This window comes from Synchytrium microbalum, assembly GCF_006535985.1.
Source record: "Synchytrium microbalum strain JEL517 chromosome Unknown SmJEL517_scf0036, whole genome shotgun sequence".
NCBI lineage: Eukaryota > Fungi > Chytridiomycota > Chytridiomycetes > Synchytriales > Synchytriaceae > Synchytrium > Synchytrium microbalum.
Window position 1 is genome coordinate 173013 of NW_022158385.1, and position 14339 is coordinate 187351.

Here is a 14339-nt window from a genome sequence, read left to right on the forward strand (position 1 = left end):
AACATTTGGAATGTAGGTATGTTATTCAAGTGCAGCTCAGGAGTGATGATGGCAGGAACGATATGGCGTTTATTCCTATGTCAAAGGGTGCCAACTACAATGTATTACGCAAATATGAAGATTTTGTTGATACGCACTCGGATATCATCGATGTGGTCAGGCATCAACAACCCAGCGAACTTGATTTGGTGCCAATCCTACCGAAAAGAAAAGTGCGTTTTGCTGCTATTGATATAGATATTGCTTTCCCTATGCATGAATGTCCCGAGTCTCACCAATATCTAACCTAATTATCAGCTCTTTGTAACGAAAGCTGTTGCAGAAGAACGCATTCAGGTCTTATCAGACTATTGTCAGGCTCTAGTCAGATTATCAAATCAATTACGATCACCCCAAATCATACAGAACTTTTTCGAGGTGGATCAACATGGCATAAAACAATCCATGCCTAATAATAAACAAGCATCAAGCACTTCGATGCCACGACCGCCTCCACCTCCATATGAGGCTGTAGAATACCATAATTCGGCATCAAGACCTCATAGATCCAGACCAGTTGAGCAGCAACCGAGACAACAGAGTCCTACGGGACCTACCATATGGAATATTTCAGGCCCACTGCCAAGTCAGATGGCTGAACAGTTGATGGCAAGGCATCCTACTATGAAAACTAATGAAATAAAACCTGCAAACGAAAATAGATCTCCTGGAAGGTCAGGAACCCGATCCAGATCTGGACGTCGTGCCACGCCATCACCAACACGCTCAGCAGATGATATCTCTTCCCCATCGTCAACCGCCAAAGCATTTCTAAGCACGTTTGTCAGAGACGGTAATAGTGGTTCCGGATCTGGTAGCGGATCTGGCAGTAACTCGGATCCTTTGTTGGGTTCTGTAGAAGAAGTAGAGACAAGTCAGGGGACGACAACACCTCCTGAATCAAAGAATGTATCTAGAAATGTTACTCCGTCTTCTACCCCTAGACGTAAATTACCGCCTATGCCACCTAGTGAGTCAAGGCCTAAACGATCTGCATCGAGTAAACAACCAGCTACAACGAGAAATATTGATGATAGTGTGCATCGAGGTGTCAGTACGTTTCCGAGGACGGTCCCGCCATCGTATGATAGACAGAAAGGAATTGACTCTGGGTGAGTGTGACTCGATATCTGCAACGGTTGTTTTGCTGATTGCTCCCTGTTTTTAGGTCACTCTCATTCCTGCAACAGGAATCTCTAGCAAATTCTCTGGGACTAAACAACATTAGTCGAGGCCAAACGAAAAGTCTGGATCGCAACACGTCAGCAGCTAGAGCCAAGTTCGATACCAACACGCTTGAAAGAGCACGAACTAGAAACGAACCAGTACCAGACAAATACAATGTAGCAAATCGACAAGATGTTGCTCGAAGACCTCAAACTCTGGAGAGGTATCCGAAACCTCCACTGAACGAACGATTGAGGTCTACCATTGAGAGAAACCAACGAGCACATCATAATCTGGCCGTAGACGTTGACAGAGGACGATATGACGAGTTTATAGATGACGATCTACCCTTATCAGCATCAACTTCTGAAGTCTCTGGAAATTTCCCGGATCGAAGCACACCCACGAAATATATGGATGCTGATACAGGATCATACTTGCAATCTGATACTCAGTCGACTCGTCGTATGTCTAGTGTATCGTTGGCACGGTCACGATCAGCTGGCGAAATGCAGCAATTGAGACGGGACAATTATAGTGATGAGGATTTGTTATCCTACTATGCAAACCCCAGATCGACATCAATACCGCCTCAAGCAGAAACCAAAACTGTGGCAGCAACACAGAAAAATCAAGCTGTAAACACTTTGCTACGATTCATGATGGGTAATAATAGTATTAGTAGTGCTGGTGCAAGTGCCAAACCAACAAACATGGGTAGTTTGTCACGAAGACGGGACCTATCACCACCATCCCTTCAGAAGTCGTTTTCAAGTCCCGCTGGCGGTGACAGTCAACGACCACCACGCCAATCAGAATATAAGAATAATAATTCAGAACTACTGCTAAATCAAGCACCAGTCTCACTAGCTGCTGAACCAGACGATCTCCCTCAGACTGTCGCCTCATCTACAAAGAAACGACCTACACTATTACGCAGTTTGTCTCGCCGAGACAAGAAGGAGGGTGGTTTGCCTCATCCACCGTGGAATCCAGTATCTTCTGGTCTTAATAATAATAATTCATTAGGACGACGTCAAGCATCAGCAGATTCACGACCACGAGAATCATCCCCTACTGGTAAATTCTCATTTGATGAAACTCGGGATGAAATGTTTATAGTGTCGACGACTACACCAGGAGTAGATACCGACAATGGACGTCGTGGACGACCACGTGAAAAGCAATTACCGAATCTACCCAGCAATAGTAATAGATCACCACCGACATCTCCACCCCGATTACTACAAAACGCTGTATCAGTGAACCGTACTGAATCAGATAGCAGCCAACACTACCAACACAATCGATCTAGCATTGGAGTTAAAATCGTACTAGGGCCTCATGATATCGTGGTTGTCCGGGTCCCTGAAGATGCTACATTAGCTGATGTCTATAAGCGGGCTGATAAAAAGCTGGAGACGCTGGGAAGACTGCCTCTCAAACATTCTGGAAACCTGTCATGGGTGGATTCTGATCAGCATAGAGTGCTTGTTAAGGATGAAGAGGACTGGAATATCGCTTTGACGGAAATGGGAGGCGATAAGAAGGTGGTTTTGTACCTGAATGAGGCTTCTTCACAACGGCGCTGAGTTTGGCTGAGACATTGATATCTCTGGATTCTTTTTAAATCGCTCTTAGTCATGGTATTTTTCTGTTTGTCATTCATCTTTTGTAAATATTCACATCTATAGAATTTGATTTCAGTGCCTCACAAACAAAAGTTGTTTCGCAATTTGAGCAAACAGTGTAACTGCTTTTTTTGGGCTTCACCATTCCATATATTAGTATATGTCAGAAGACACGTTATACTTCCGTCTCAGCCTCGATTACGCTTTATTCACCAAGCTCGAACATGACTTCCGATTTGTACGTCCAAAAAGGTTTGGACGCAACTTTAAAATGTGGGTTGACGCTTTCGTCAACAATGGAGTTCTTCCGTACATTCCACACGTGGGACACGCGTTCTTTATTCGTTATCCATATTAATTTCACCATTGAATTTCAATCTGACCAAAACCTTCTAGTTTTCACCATGAGTGGATCACAACAACCACAAGAGAGCAATCCGTTCGACCTCTTGTTAGAAGATATATCAGCAACGATATGGATACTCTCCACGTACGATGAAATTGCAGATGATGTGGAGCAGTCTGCACTTGCCGAAGCACAAGACACCAACACGTCAAGTGGTGCAACAACCATTTTGGAGACTCCTGAATCCCCGCACCAAAACCAACCTGCACTCTCACTTGAATTTACAGTATCATCACCCACTGAGCAACTTCAGACTCCCTCCGTCATCCATATCGCTTCAGCACAATCACGGAACGCGTCCATCATCAACGAAATCGAACGTCGTGTTGATATCATGGCCCGCAGACGTTCAAGTCTTACTATGCCTGCAGCAACACGTCATAATGTTGCTACGGCTCACAAATTGGCGTCTTTGCTTGGTAGTGTGCCGGATGCTGTGCTGCAAAAGGCTGCTAATGGAATTGCTGTTGATGCAACCAAGAAGACCAAGAGGAGTAATATAGATAAGGCGTGGAGGATTCTGTCGTTGTTTGCAAAGTGAGTTTGGAAGTAGTGCAGGACAACTGGGTCGATGTGTCATTTATCGTATGAGAGTTTTGTTAACGTATTTTTCTTTATTATAGGAAACCTGAAGAATCCGATGACACCAACGACGACATCCTATTTAACCCCCCGACAGCAGATCAGCTTCGTCGTGTGAGCGCATCGCTACTCTCTCATCAGCTTCCTCAACCCAACGGTCAACTCAACGCAGCTTCTGTATTATCAGACAAGGATGAACCCACTCGCACGAAAATCCGTGAATCTTGGATTGCAGAACTTTCAGCACTTTCGAATGCTATATATACTATGCCTGTAATATCCAACCGTCCATCAATGGCTACACTGCCCCCAAAGTTAACTAATGTCACCGAAGAATTCAAGGGATTCCACAGCAAGGACTCGAATGCTAGTATCACGCTACAACAAGATGAGATGACTCCTACAACTGCTGTTGATCCATCATTGAAGGAATCTATGAATGGCGTGGATGCCAACAACAAGCCTATCACTATGGATGAGAAGTTCCGATTGTCACTCGTAACGGGATCTCCACCGACATATGCACCACCCACACCACCAGCCAAAGCGTCTGTTCCTGAAGAACGTCCGCGTATAATCCTAAAACGCCATACGAGTCGCTCGCTGAGTAAAGCAAGCAAGTGTGCTCCTGTGGATTTAAATGCAGATATTGGAGCACCTCCAGCTATGCCACTGCCCACACCATCATCGCTGTCTGCACCGTCGTCGCCAGTGTCTCCAAATTCAGCTGCACGTACCCCTCGTGGAAATATTGTCTTGAAGGGTTTATCACAGCAGGCAGTTAGTCAGGAAAGTTTGAAAGTTAAACCCAATGATGAGCAACCACACCAGCCATCACGACAACCGGAGACACGAATTACTCCCATTACTCCCTCCTCGTATAGCACAACTCCCGCTGGATATCGACCTGTAGCAACCCTCCAACCTACTGATGAAACACCTACTCCAGAATCATCTCGACCTCACTCACTGCTATCAAGTGACGAGGCAATAGTGCCTGTCGCTTCACCACTATCTTCCTCTATATCGTCGTCTATTGGTTCAATGTCGCCTATAGCGTCTCCTGTAGTAAAAGTGATGATGGCACCCGACCTGAAGCATGTAGCTTTGAAAAGGACTGTTACGAAATGTAGTCGTTTGAGTAGGACTGATTTTGATGAGAGCACCTAGGATACCGGATTTATTTAACTACTCATTTGGACGAGAAATACATTAATAATAGATCAATAACAAGACCTAGAAATTGTTCGCGTTTACAGTTTACAGGTCTTCTGAAAGAATCAGTAGAGTTTTTTTGTGAATTACGTTGCTGCAAGTTGCGACAGGCGTCTTTCCGCAACACACAAAGCACCCCAACCACTTCTTCACTAGCAATCGCCTATAAGGAGATGCCATCTGCAGACGATGACTGGGCTACAAAGCGACTAGAACAGCTTCTCTCCTCGCAGTTTGACTTTGATTCCATACCGACAGCTGCACCAACACTCAAGAAAAGAAAACGTGAAGACGACAATGAGGAGACAGAAGACGTAGATCAAGACATAGATTCAAGTCTGGAAGACACTTATGATGATGAGATAGACGACGATGTGGTAGTAGATACTCGCCCAGAAGTAGAAACGATTGTTTTTCAACAAGCATCAAGTACGAAATCAACACCACATTCGAGGGCTGCTTGGAAGCAGTTTATGGTAAAGATCGATTATTTTCATGTTTGGAAATGATGCTGACAGTCATTTTACTAGTCATCGGACGTCTCAAAATTAAGCAAAGCTGATAAACAGGCGAAACCTGTAACTAAAGAAGAGGCTGATCAAGATCGTCAAGACGATTTACATGACACTGAACTGATGGATTTGCTCAAGACTACAAAACTTGTGGAGCAATACAGTTAGTAGTTGATCTTTGGAGACTGTGACGATATTTTTTTTTGCTGACACGTTTCCGTAAACTAGCTTCTGGAGAACTTACAGGTCGCGATCGTCGAGATTATATGAAGAAGAAGCTGCTAGAACTTGGTGCCAAGGTACTCTTCGCCCTTTCAAGATCGTACCAGCAAGAAACAAGAAAAAGCTCACGTTCGATTGATGAATAGGGCGAGAAACAAGACAGACACCCCCTAAATATCCGTCTCGGCATGCACAAAGCATCAACAGACCGTGCCGAGAAACGTATTAAGGACGCCAAAGAAACATCCATGTATCACAAATCAATCAAGAATGTCTTTTCTAATGATTTAGAATTGTTGGGCAAGACGAAACGACATCGTCCGTTACGAAAGATTGAAAAGGGGCTGAAACCTACCATTGGGAAGTTCAAGGATGGCGTGCTGCATTTGAATGAGAGGGATATTCGTGGTGGTGGCAGTAGTAGAGGGTCTGGTAGCAGCAGGGGAGGTGGACGAGGTGGCTCGCGTGCCGGAAGAGGTTCGTCTTCTGGCAGAGGAAGGGGTGGCAAGAAGAGGTGATGTATAGAAACAACTTCTCTAATTTATAGATATAAATCGTTTTTATTGAGTATATATCACTATGAGTTTTATAATCGAGGTGAAGCTGCTTTACGTCTTGCAGCTTCTCGTTCAGGGAATGGACCCAAGTACTCCTTCTTCATATGGAATGCAAGTCGTTCCATCACGTCAGACCCAAAGAAGGACATTGTTTTTCCTTCATCGTTCACTGCGGCGGTCCAAGGAGCACCAAAGGCTCCATATGTGTCTACAGCCTGGTGAGTGACGGTGGTGTTAGACGATGGTTATCCGGAGTCCGAATATAGGTTTTTTTTTTACCTCGTTGGTGATGGCAATCAGCTCATCCTTGATTTCCTTTGTGATATCTTCTGCCAATATCTTTTTCACAGTGTCTTGGCCAAGAACACGACCCAGCTAAGAAAAATCCATAAGATTTACGAATACTTATACATAATCATCGAAAAGCAGTCCTACATGAATAATCAAATCTTCGTCCTTCTCTGGGTTACGACCCTCCTCCCAATAGCATCTCCAGCATTCTCGTGAGCATTCAACCAAAGTATCACGCGTGTAGCGATGCTTGATTACTCGTAGGGCTCTCATTTCTACATTAATGATAGATCAGCGTCTGGGTTTGAACGATATGTTTAGTACATCTCACCTTTCATAGTAACAGCAGGGAAGAAAGCTGGTCCCTTGAGCTTCATCTCGTACATTCCTCTTGCAACATCCAAGATCTGGAGAGGCGCGTCTTCATCAGTCTCATGTAAGCACATATTTAGAGAGTCGGCAACACACCTTGTTCATGTAAGCACCCTTGAATGGATTTGTGCCTGGAGGTACCTAAATGATGGTAATATTATTGAGCCTCTGGACTATCGAAATCGTCAAAACAAAATCAACAAATGTTTGCTGAGTGAGCATTTTTTAGTCACGCACATTTCCAGTCTTGTTGTTTACACCGCCAAGGAAGAAGGGCTCCAAGACAAGTTCGACATTCCAGAATTTCTCATATCGAAGCAATACTAGAAAAGATGTGGTGCAAACAAGTGTGGGGTTAGCCAATAATCATCAATTCACATTAGTGAAAGTGGCAGAGATTGTAAGCACGCGTTGTCCAACCTTCCATCTGAATCCAGCTCCATGGAGACACGCAGTCATAAAATAAGGTCATCTTGGGCGGCATCTTGTGTTGTTTGTTTTGTCGAGTTAGTGCAAACTGTTCAACAAAGTGGTTCTGTAGTTTTGCACGCAGAGTGACATCATCAGGCATGGAACGCACGGCAGGGACCGACGAAAGCATTTTTATACGTGTTTTACGCGTTTCCTGATTTGTGAAATTCGCATCAAACCGGTACGGTGCCTTCAAAGTCAACCACATTGAAACCGACCAACTAAGAAGGTGATAAAAACACAGCACGGGTCTTGCAAGACCATCATATTTATTCAACTTGCACCAGTGTGCCAGGATTCAGAGCATTTCAGAGTCGAATGTTTTACAGTTTGGCTTTTTGAGCAGCCTGATCTTCCTCCCACGTTGGATAATCAACATATCCAACACTAAAGTCATTCGGTACATTTGGTCCGTAAAATGTCTTGCGGTTGTAATGTGCTAGAGGCAGTCCACGTTGCATACGTGATACTATATCCGGGTTGCTGATATAGTGTCTAGAAAAGTGGTGTTGGGATTGTTATTCTATTGGCTCATGAGTCAATTCGACATTTCAGGCTCGAAAGACACACCTTCCATATGCAACCATGTCATACGTGCCGTCCTTGATGACTTGGTTGCCAGAAGCTGGTGTATAGCCACCAGCAATCATTGTTTTTCCAGCCGTGTAAAGGCCTTGGAAGCATTTTAAAGATACAATGTCCTTGTTGTATCTTTTAGAGGTTTCTCCTTCGCTGAATCCGGCTCTGGCTTCCTCCGAATCGTCACCGGCAAGCCTCGGCTCGACTATTTATGACGTGACCAAAGGCGTTGGTTGATGAAGTGAAAGTCGACACAAATAGCAAACATACTAAAGTGAACAAACCCGATCTTGTACTTGTTCATCTCCTTCAGTATGTATGTATACGTCTCAATAGGACTCTCATCAAACATGTCGTTAAAGAATCCGAATGGCGACAATCTCACACCAATACGACTAGGTGGGAACTCTTTACTGCATTCAGCTACGATTTCAAATAAGAAACGAGCACGCTTCTCTATAGAGCCTCCATACTCGTCATCTCGCTTGTTTGTTGATGACTCAGTGAATTGATCTAGATGAGCAATGGGATTGTTAATGTATTAAATCACATTTGGCGAATAACGAGCCACATACGAGGTAAATAGCCATTAGCACCATGTATTTCAACCTAGCGAATGTCAAAGTGTCAGGTACTACGCAAAAGCAAAGACACGGGAAAAACTGCAACTCCAAATGTTGTAAAACTCACACCATCGAAGCCGGCTTCTCGAGCAAGTCGAGCAGCCCGCCTGTAATCCTGTATATACTGCTTGACCTCTTGTGTTGTAAGCGCTCTCGCGACATCACCAGCTTTACCCAAATCACCTCCAGCGCCGACCCTTGTAGCAGATGCACTAACCGGAGCTTGCCCATTGGGCTAACAAAAGAGTGAATCGGTCATTTGAGAAAGCGTAATCTCCAACTAACAAGTCCAAACACAATGCACTCGAATATACCTGCAACCGTTTCCTCGAAACCCTCCCAGCATGCCACAGCTGCAGATATATGAAAGATCCCTTCTCATGAACAGCCTGGCAAACAGGTTTCCAAGAGTCACAGTGCTCCTGCGTATACATTTTCGGCACGAATCTGTATGGTTCACCAGTTTCATTAACTACCGTGGCTTCTTGAATCAGTAGCGAGCCCGGTGACGATCTTTGAGCATAGTGTAGGACGTGGAGAGGACCAGCCAGGCCGCCTTTAGCTCTCATTCGAGTTAGAGGGGCCATGATTATTCTGTTTGAAAGCTGCAAGTCGCCCAAGAGTATGGGAGAGAAGAGGTCTGGCATTGTGTCAGAGATTGAGATGCTTCAGTAACAGAATAGTCGAGATGTATTACGGGATTCAGGGCAGTTCTGCTATAATGAGGTCAAAAATTGTTGCACAAATTTGGTGTGACTGTTGGCGATGAGAGCAGGATGATGGCCGTTCCCAACCATTTCTAGTATCAGATTGCGTTGCTTTATGCGTCGTTGATTGATGGATGATATGACTACATGACCAGATCGCGTGTAATTCGACAAGAGCACAATTTGCGGCCATTTGGAAAGTGGCCCGCTACACGCTTAAAAAGCTGTAGAAGTCGCGACAGACATCACTACAATATTTAAATTCGTTCTGCAGACCAGTTTCAACAGATAACAGTGCGCCAATGTATAGCATTATCCCGTGTTGTCGTGATACCTCACAAACGCAACACGCATTTCTAAGCAAGGCAAGCCGAACTTATCAGAACAAGCAAGAATGAACACTCAAGTAGTACTAGCCAAGAGACCAGGTATGCATTCTCTCACTTGTTGCTCTCCTCTTGTAATTTGTCGTGACACGATGTTGTTTCTCCTCACGCCCAAGTTCACCTTCTTTTGTACATCATAGGTCCAGTCGCAGGCCTCCCAAAACCATACGAAACATTCAAGATCGAAAAGGTCCCAAAACCATCATGTCCTGCCGGTGGAGTTGTAATTCAAGTCACTTACTTGGGACTTGATCCTGCTGCTCGAGGATGGATTAACGATGGTACTATACTGCTTACCATATATGGAAACTATTGCTTTCTGTACTCATACGGCATTCCTTTTCAGAACGAAGCTACATGCCCCCTGTCGCCATCGGTGAAGTTATGCGTGGAGCTGCTGCTGGTGTCGTCGTTGAATCCAAAGCTGCAGGATTCACTAAAGGAGACCGTGTTTTTGGGTTCTTCGGTTGGACGACCTTCTGGGCTGGCCCAGGTACAATCCATTACAGACCAAAAGCCTGATAAAAGTCACCTTGGCTTACGATACTTTGACTTAGCAAACCAACTGTCCAAGATCGCGTGAGTTTATGATATGGAATACGTAGAGAGGCCTGAAAGCAACAGAAAATAAGAGATTGACGAGACAATGTATGAATTTAGAGACGGCGTAAGCTTACAAGATGCTCTGGGTCTCCTTGGAATCACTGGCCTAACAGCATATTTTGGAGTCTTGCGAATTGGACGAGCAAAAGCTGGAAAGACTGTCGTTGGTATGAACGTGAAAATCTGCAAACATGGAGAACTCAACCGACCCTTATTCATCAACTCTTTTGCAAAACTAGTTTCTGGAGCTGCAGGAGCCACCGGCAGCGTAGCTCTTCAAATATACAAACTGAAGGGTTGCAGAGTCATTGCTATAGCCGGTGACAAGGACAAACTAGACTGGTGTAAATCTATTGGAGCTGACGTAGGAATTAACTACAAGGACTCAAACTGGAAGGAGCAGTTGGTTAAAGCTGCACCCCAGTATATCGATGAATACTTTGACAATGTTGGAGGTATTTGTTTTGTCGCTGTTGAATGCCTCCTTCGAATCCCAGTAACGAAGCCTCAACCTCTCCAATCAGGTGAAATCCTCGACACAGTCTTGGGCCACCTCGCCCAAAACGCAACCATCGTCCTATGCGGTGGAATATCTTCAGGGTACGGTGGTGGAGGAGGAGCTGTCCCATATGGCCTCAAAAACCACATGAATCTAATCATTCAACGAGGTCGAGCTGAAGGGTTTATTTTAACTGACTATACCCCAGAGTTTGATGCTGCTCGTGCCGAACTCATCAAATGGTTGAAAGAAGGCAAGATTGTGTCCCGAGACACTGTTTTGAATGGGCTCGACCAGGCGCCAGCTGGGTTGGATATGTTGTTCAAGGGGAAGAATGTGGGCAAGTTGATGGTTAAGCTTTGAGTGGTGTGAGCAAAAATTTGGAATCTAGTTTCAAATAAAAGCTACTACATCATCATGATACGACTTTCCTTTCAGTTGAACAGTGGCTGCTCGCAGTAATATTTCGAGTCCCTGTGTTTTTCGCCGCGGCGCAAACCCGATGCCGTTATCATCATCATCATCATCATCTGAAATGAAGTCAAAACGCCAGGAATGTGCGTAATTGATCTATTGCTAATACGGCCTTTTTATTGCTGAATGAATAACGACACTAATATAGACAGCTCTGACATGGATTGCTTGTGATTTATATCCCAGTCTACCAAGGAACGATGCTACCATCATAAGCAAAGAACTTCCCGTTGTCTCCAGCAGTGAGCTTATTCATGACACCCACAATCCCTTCAGCAGAGGCTCTTCCAGTAATCGAGAAGGATTTTAAAGCTTCGACAACCTGATCATCAAACCCCTGTGTACCTAGATCAGACATTACGACGTCGGGACTATAGTATATTGTATGTTAGACAGCCAGTATTTCAAATCGTCATATTGACAATCGGGGAGTACTCACTGCATAGCAATAATGATAAAGTTATCCTTCGCATACGTTTGCGATGAAGTGACGGTGAGCATGTTGAGAGCTGCTTTGGAGGCACGGTATGGAGATAGTGGGCCGACAAAATCGAATCCGAATGGGACTGATGCGATGGAGCCGCCTCGGCTTGAGATGTTGAGCACGGTTCTAGTGTTTCGTTTCTTGAGAGCAGGGATCAGCGCGACGGTCATGTAGTATGCAGCCAATGCATTGGTGTTGAAGGCAGCAATAAAGTCAGAGCGAGGTCTACAATGCACAATTTAGTTAGAGACGTTTTGGAGGGAAACAAAAATCAACAAGCGAATGAGTTTATCAAGCTGAATGAAAAGTTGCAAAATATGATTCCAAGCCATCAAATTGAAATGGCCAACTCGACAGCAAGCACTCACATCTGCTCTGGTGCCAGAACGGGAGTGTTCATGCCAGCATTGTTCAGCAGCTGATCCAGTCCTTCAGGAAATATTTTATCTACCTCCACAGCAAATTGCCGGATTGATGCGTCGTCGTCTACATCCAGAGCAACGACATGAAGCTGTGTCGGATACGTGGCAGCCAGTTGTTGAAGATCAGTGGCGTTCGAGACTTGTCTAGCGGTGGCAATAACGTTGCATCCGGTCTCCAGTAGGAAGGTTACAATGGCAAATCCAATGCCCTAAGTGTGGAGAATGTCTTTAGCTAGAACGTTGAAAGAGTTGATTCGAATGCCAGCTCAATACAGAGAAATGTACATTAGGACGATTTGCACCAGTCACGACAACATTCTTGGCCATTTTTCTCAGTTTATGAATATGATCAAGTGTAAAACGTTGAAGCTTTGTGTGCTTTTGGTTCTGGGGGTGAATTGTTTCCTAGGGTGAATTGTTTCGTGCCAAAACGAAAAGACGCAAATTCGAAATTGCCACCCAAAATTAACATGTAGTGCGACGTATCAATAGTAAAAATGAAGAAAATACGACGTATCATCTTTGGCACACCTTTGAGCTTACTCTTTCATATTTACCAGCCCAGGAGTGGGAATTGGCGCTGAAAACTTTCCTTCTTTTGATGCAGCTGGTAAACTTATATCTCACTCTTATCGCGTATAGCAAGGACTCTGTCATTTAGCAAACGCGTCTATGATTGCGTGAGTTTGATGACTTGTGTGTAAATCCATCGGAGTTGATGTCGGCATTCAATCAAGAAGATTCCAGCTGGAAGGAAGAACTGACTAAACCTGGTCCCAACCAACTTTGATTAACACTATGGCAAAGTTGGAAGCGAGATTTTGGTTTGTGGCAACCACGAAACATTTGGTATTTATAAAAGGCATCTTTGGATCCCAGACTCGCTCCACTTTGACATTCGAATGAAGTGACACATTAACTGTGCTATCTCTAGGCGCACGAAACGCTACAGTAGTGTTGTGCGGCGAAATCTCTACCGGATCCAGGGACAAGTCAGAATCTGTACGATAAGGCATCAAAAGCTCATCATGAAACGAGCGCGATACAGGCTTTCATTTTGGACGACCGTGCTTGAGAGCCTGAGGGTTCACTGTGAGATTTTGTCCACTGGAAGGAAGGATTGCCTCGCGAGACACTGTTCTGACTAGTCTCGACCAGGCTCCAACTGGTTTAGATATCCTGTTCAACGGAAGAACTGATTTAGAACTGCAAAGGCCACAAAAGTTGTAAAAGTGATTTGTGTGGTTCAAATGTGTTTAGTTTTTCAACTATGAGACCTACTACATTATTTTTTTGATTCGGAACATTCGTTCCTTTATTACGAGAGCAAACTACTAGCATAGCGGTTTACATCATGGCTTTAGTTGATTAGAAGAGACCAAGGACCTTGTGGAGAATTCCGTAGACGGAGACTCCCAGTAGCCCAATATCTCCAATGTGAAGAATACCAGCACCGATACCGCGGCCATTGGCACCAGAGGAAGTGTAGCCTGCGTGAAGGGGATAGGTTCAGTTCATCAATCAAACAATCAATGGTATAAGAGCTCTGCTCTGCGAAGTCGATCTACGTGAACTGACCGGTAGAATACACGTAACGTCCAACAATGTAGGTGACACCAAGGCCTGCAGAGACAAGAGGATAGAACAAGCCTCCAGTCAAGAGCAAGACAGTGACAGGAGTGATGTTCTCGACATAGTTGTAATGTGCTCGTTGGTAGTTGTTGAATTCAGTCCAAGCAGCTTCAGTGAGCTTTGCAGCGTGACGACCAGAGCCCATGTCTGGGTACTATATTGTGAAATCATTGGTTAGTAAGATGGTATAGTTGCATCGTTCGTTTTTCGTTCGTCTGGATTAAATGTGATGTTGCTGACCTTGACGCCGTGCTTCTTTCGTTGAGAACCAATGGCTGCACCAGTGAGGATCATTTGTATTTGCATCGTGATGGCAGTAAGCAAGACCTAGGATAATATATAGATTTAGTTGGACTGCTTGTTGAAACATTATTGCTGCAAAACCACCATTTAAATCACATACATATCCATACTCCTTGCCTAGAGTGACGGTAAAGACTTCAGTGGACATCTTGAGGCTAATTT

The 14339-nt window shown here is 44.5% G+C and overlaps 4 protein-coding genes across 4 annotated transcripts; 1 reads left to right on the forward strand and 3 right to left on the reverse strand.

The window, feature by feature from the left end:
- Window positions 1–5213: 5213 nt before the first annotated feature.
- On the forward strand, window positions 5214–6292 carry SmJEL517_g04813 (uncharacterized protein; the record flags this gene model as incomplete). The annotated part of the gene is made up of 4 exons (XM_031170741.1): window positions 5214–5516; window positions 5571–5715; window positions 5781–5851; window positions 5921–6292. The coding sequence occupies 4 exons, from the start codon at window positions 5214–5216 to the stop codon at window positions 6290–6292; spliced, it is 891 nt and encodes a 296-aa protein (XP_031023276.1).
- A 68-nt stretch (window positions 6293–6360) lies between these two features.
- Window positions 6361–7478, reverse strand: SmJEL517_g04814 (uncharacterized protein; the record flags this gene model as incomplete). The annotated part of the gene is made up of 7 exons (XM_031170742.1): window positions 6361–6546; window positions 6611–6706; window positions 6767–6897; window positions 6954–7029; window positions 7091–7135; window positions 7232–7317; window positions 7415–7478. The coding sequence occupies 7 exons, from the start codon at window positions 7476–7478 to the stop codon at window positions 6361–6363; spliced, it is 684 nt and encodes a 227-aa protein (XP_031023277.1).
- A 310-nt stretch (window positions 7479–7788) lies between these two features.
- SmJEL517_g04815 (uncharacterized protein) lies at window positions 7789–9314 on the reverse strand (the record flags this gene model as incomplete). The annotated part of the gene is made up of 6 exons (XM_031170743.1): window positions 7789–7960; window positions 8036–8249; window positions 8315–8557; window positions 8620–8653; window positions 8735–8902; window positions 8982–9314. 6 exons carry the CDS (start codon window positions 9312–9314, stop codon window positions 7789–7791), a joined length of 1164 nt encoding a protein of 387 aa, XP_031023278.1.
- Window positions 9315–13610: 4296 nt separating this feature from the next.
- Window positions 13611–14325, reverse strand: SmJEL517_g04816 (uncharacterized protein; the record flags this gene model as incomplete). Its single annotated transcript, XM_031170744.1, has 4 exons — window positions 13611–13732; window positions 13821–14028; window positions 14115–14201; window positions 14278–14325. The coding sequence occupies 4 exons, from the start codon at window positions 14323–14325 to the stop codon at window positions 13611–13613; spliced, it is 465 nt and encodes a 154-aa protein (XP_031023279.1).
- Between the last annotated feature and the right edge of the window lie 14 nt (window positions 14326–14339).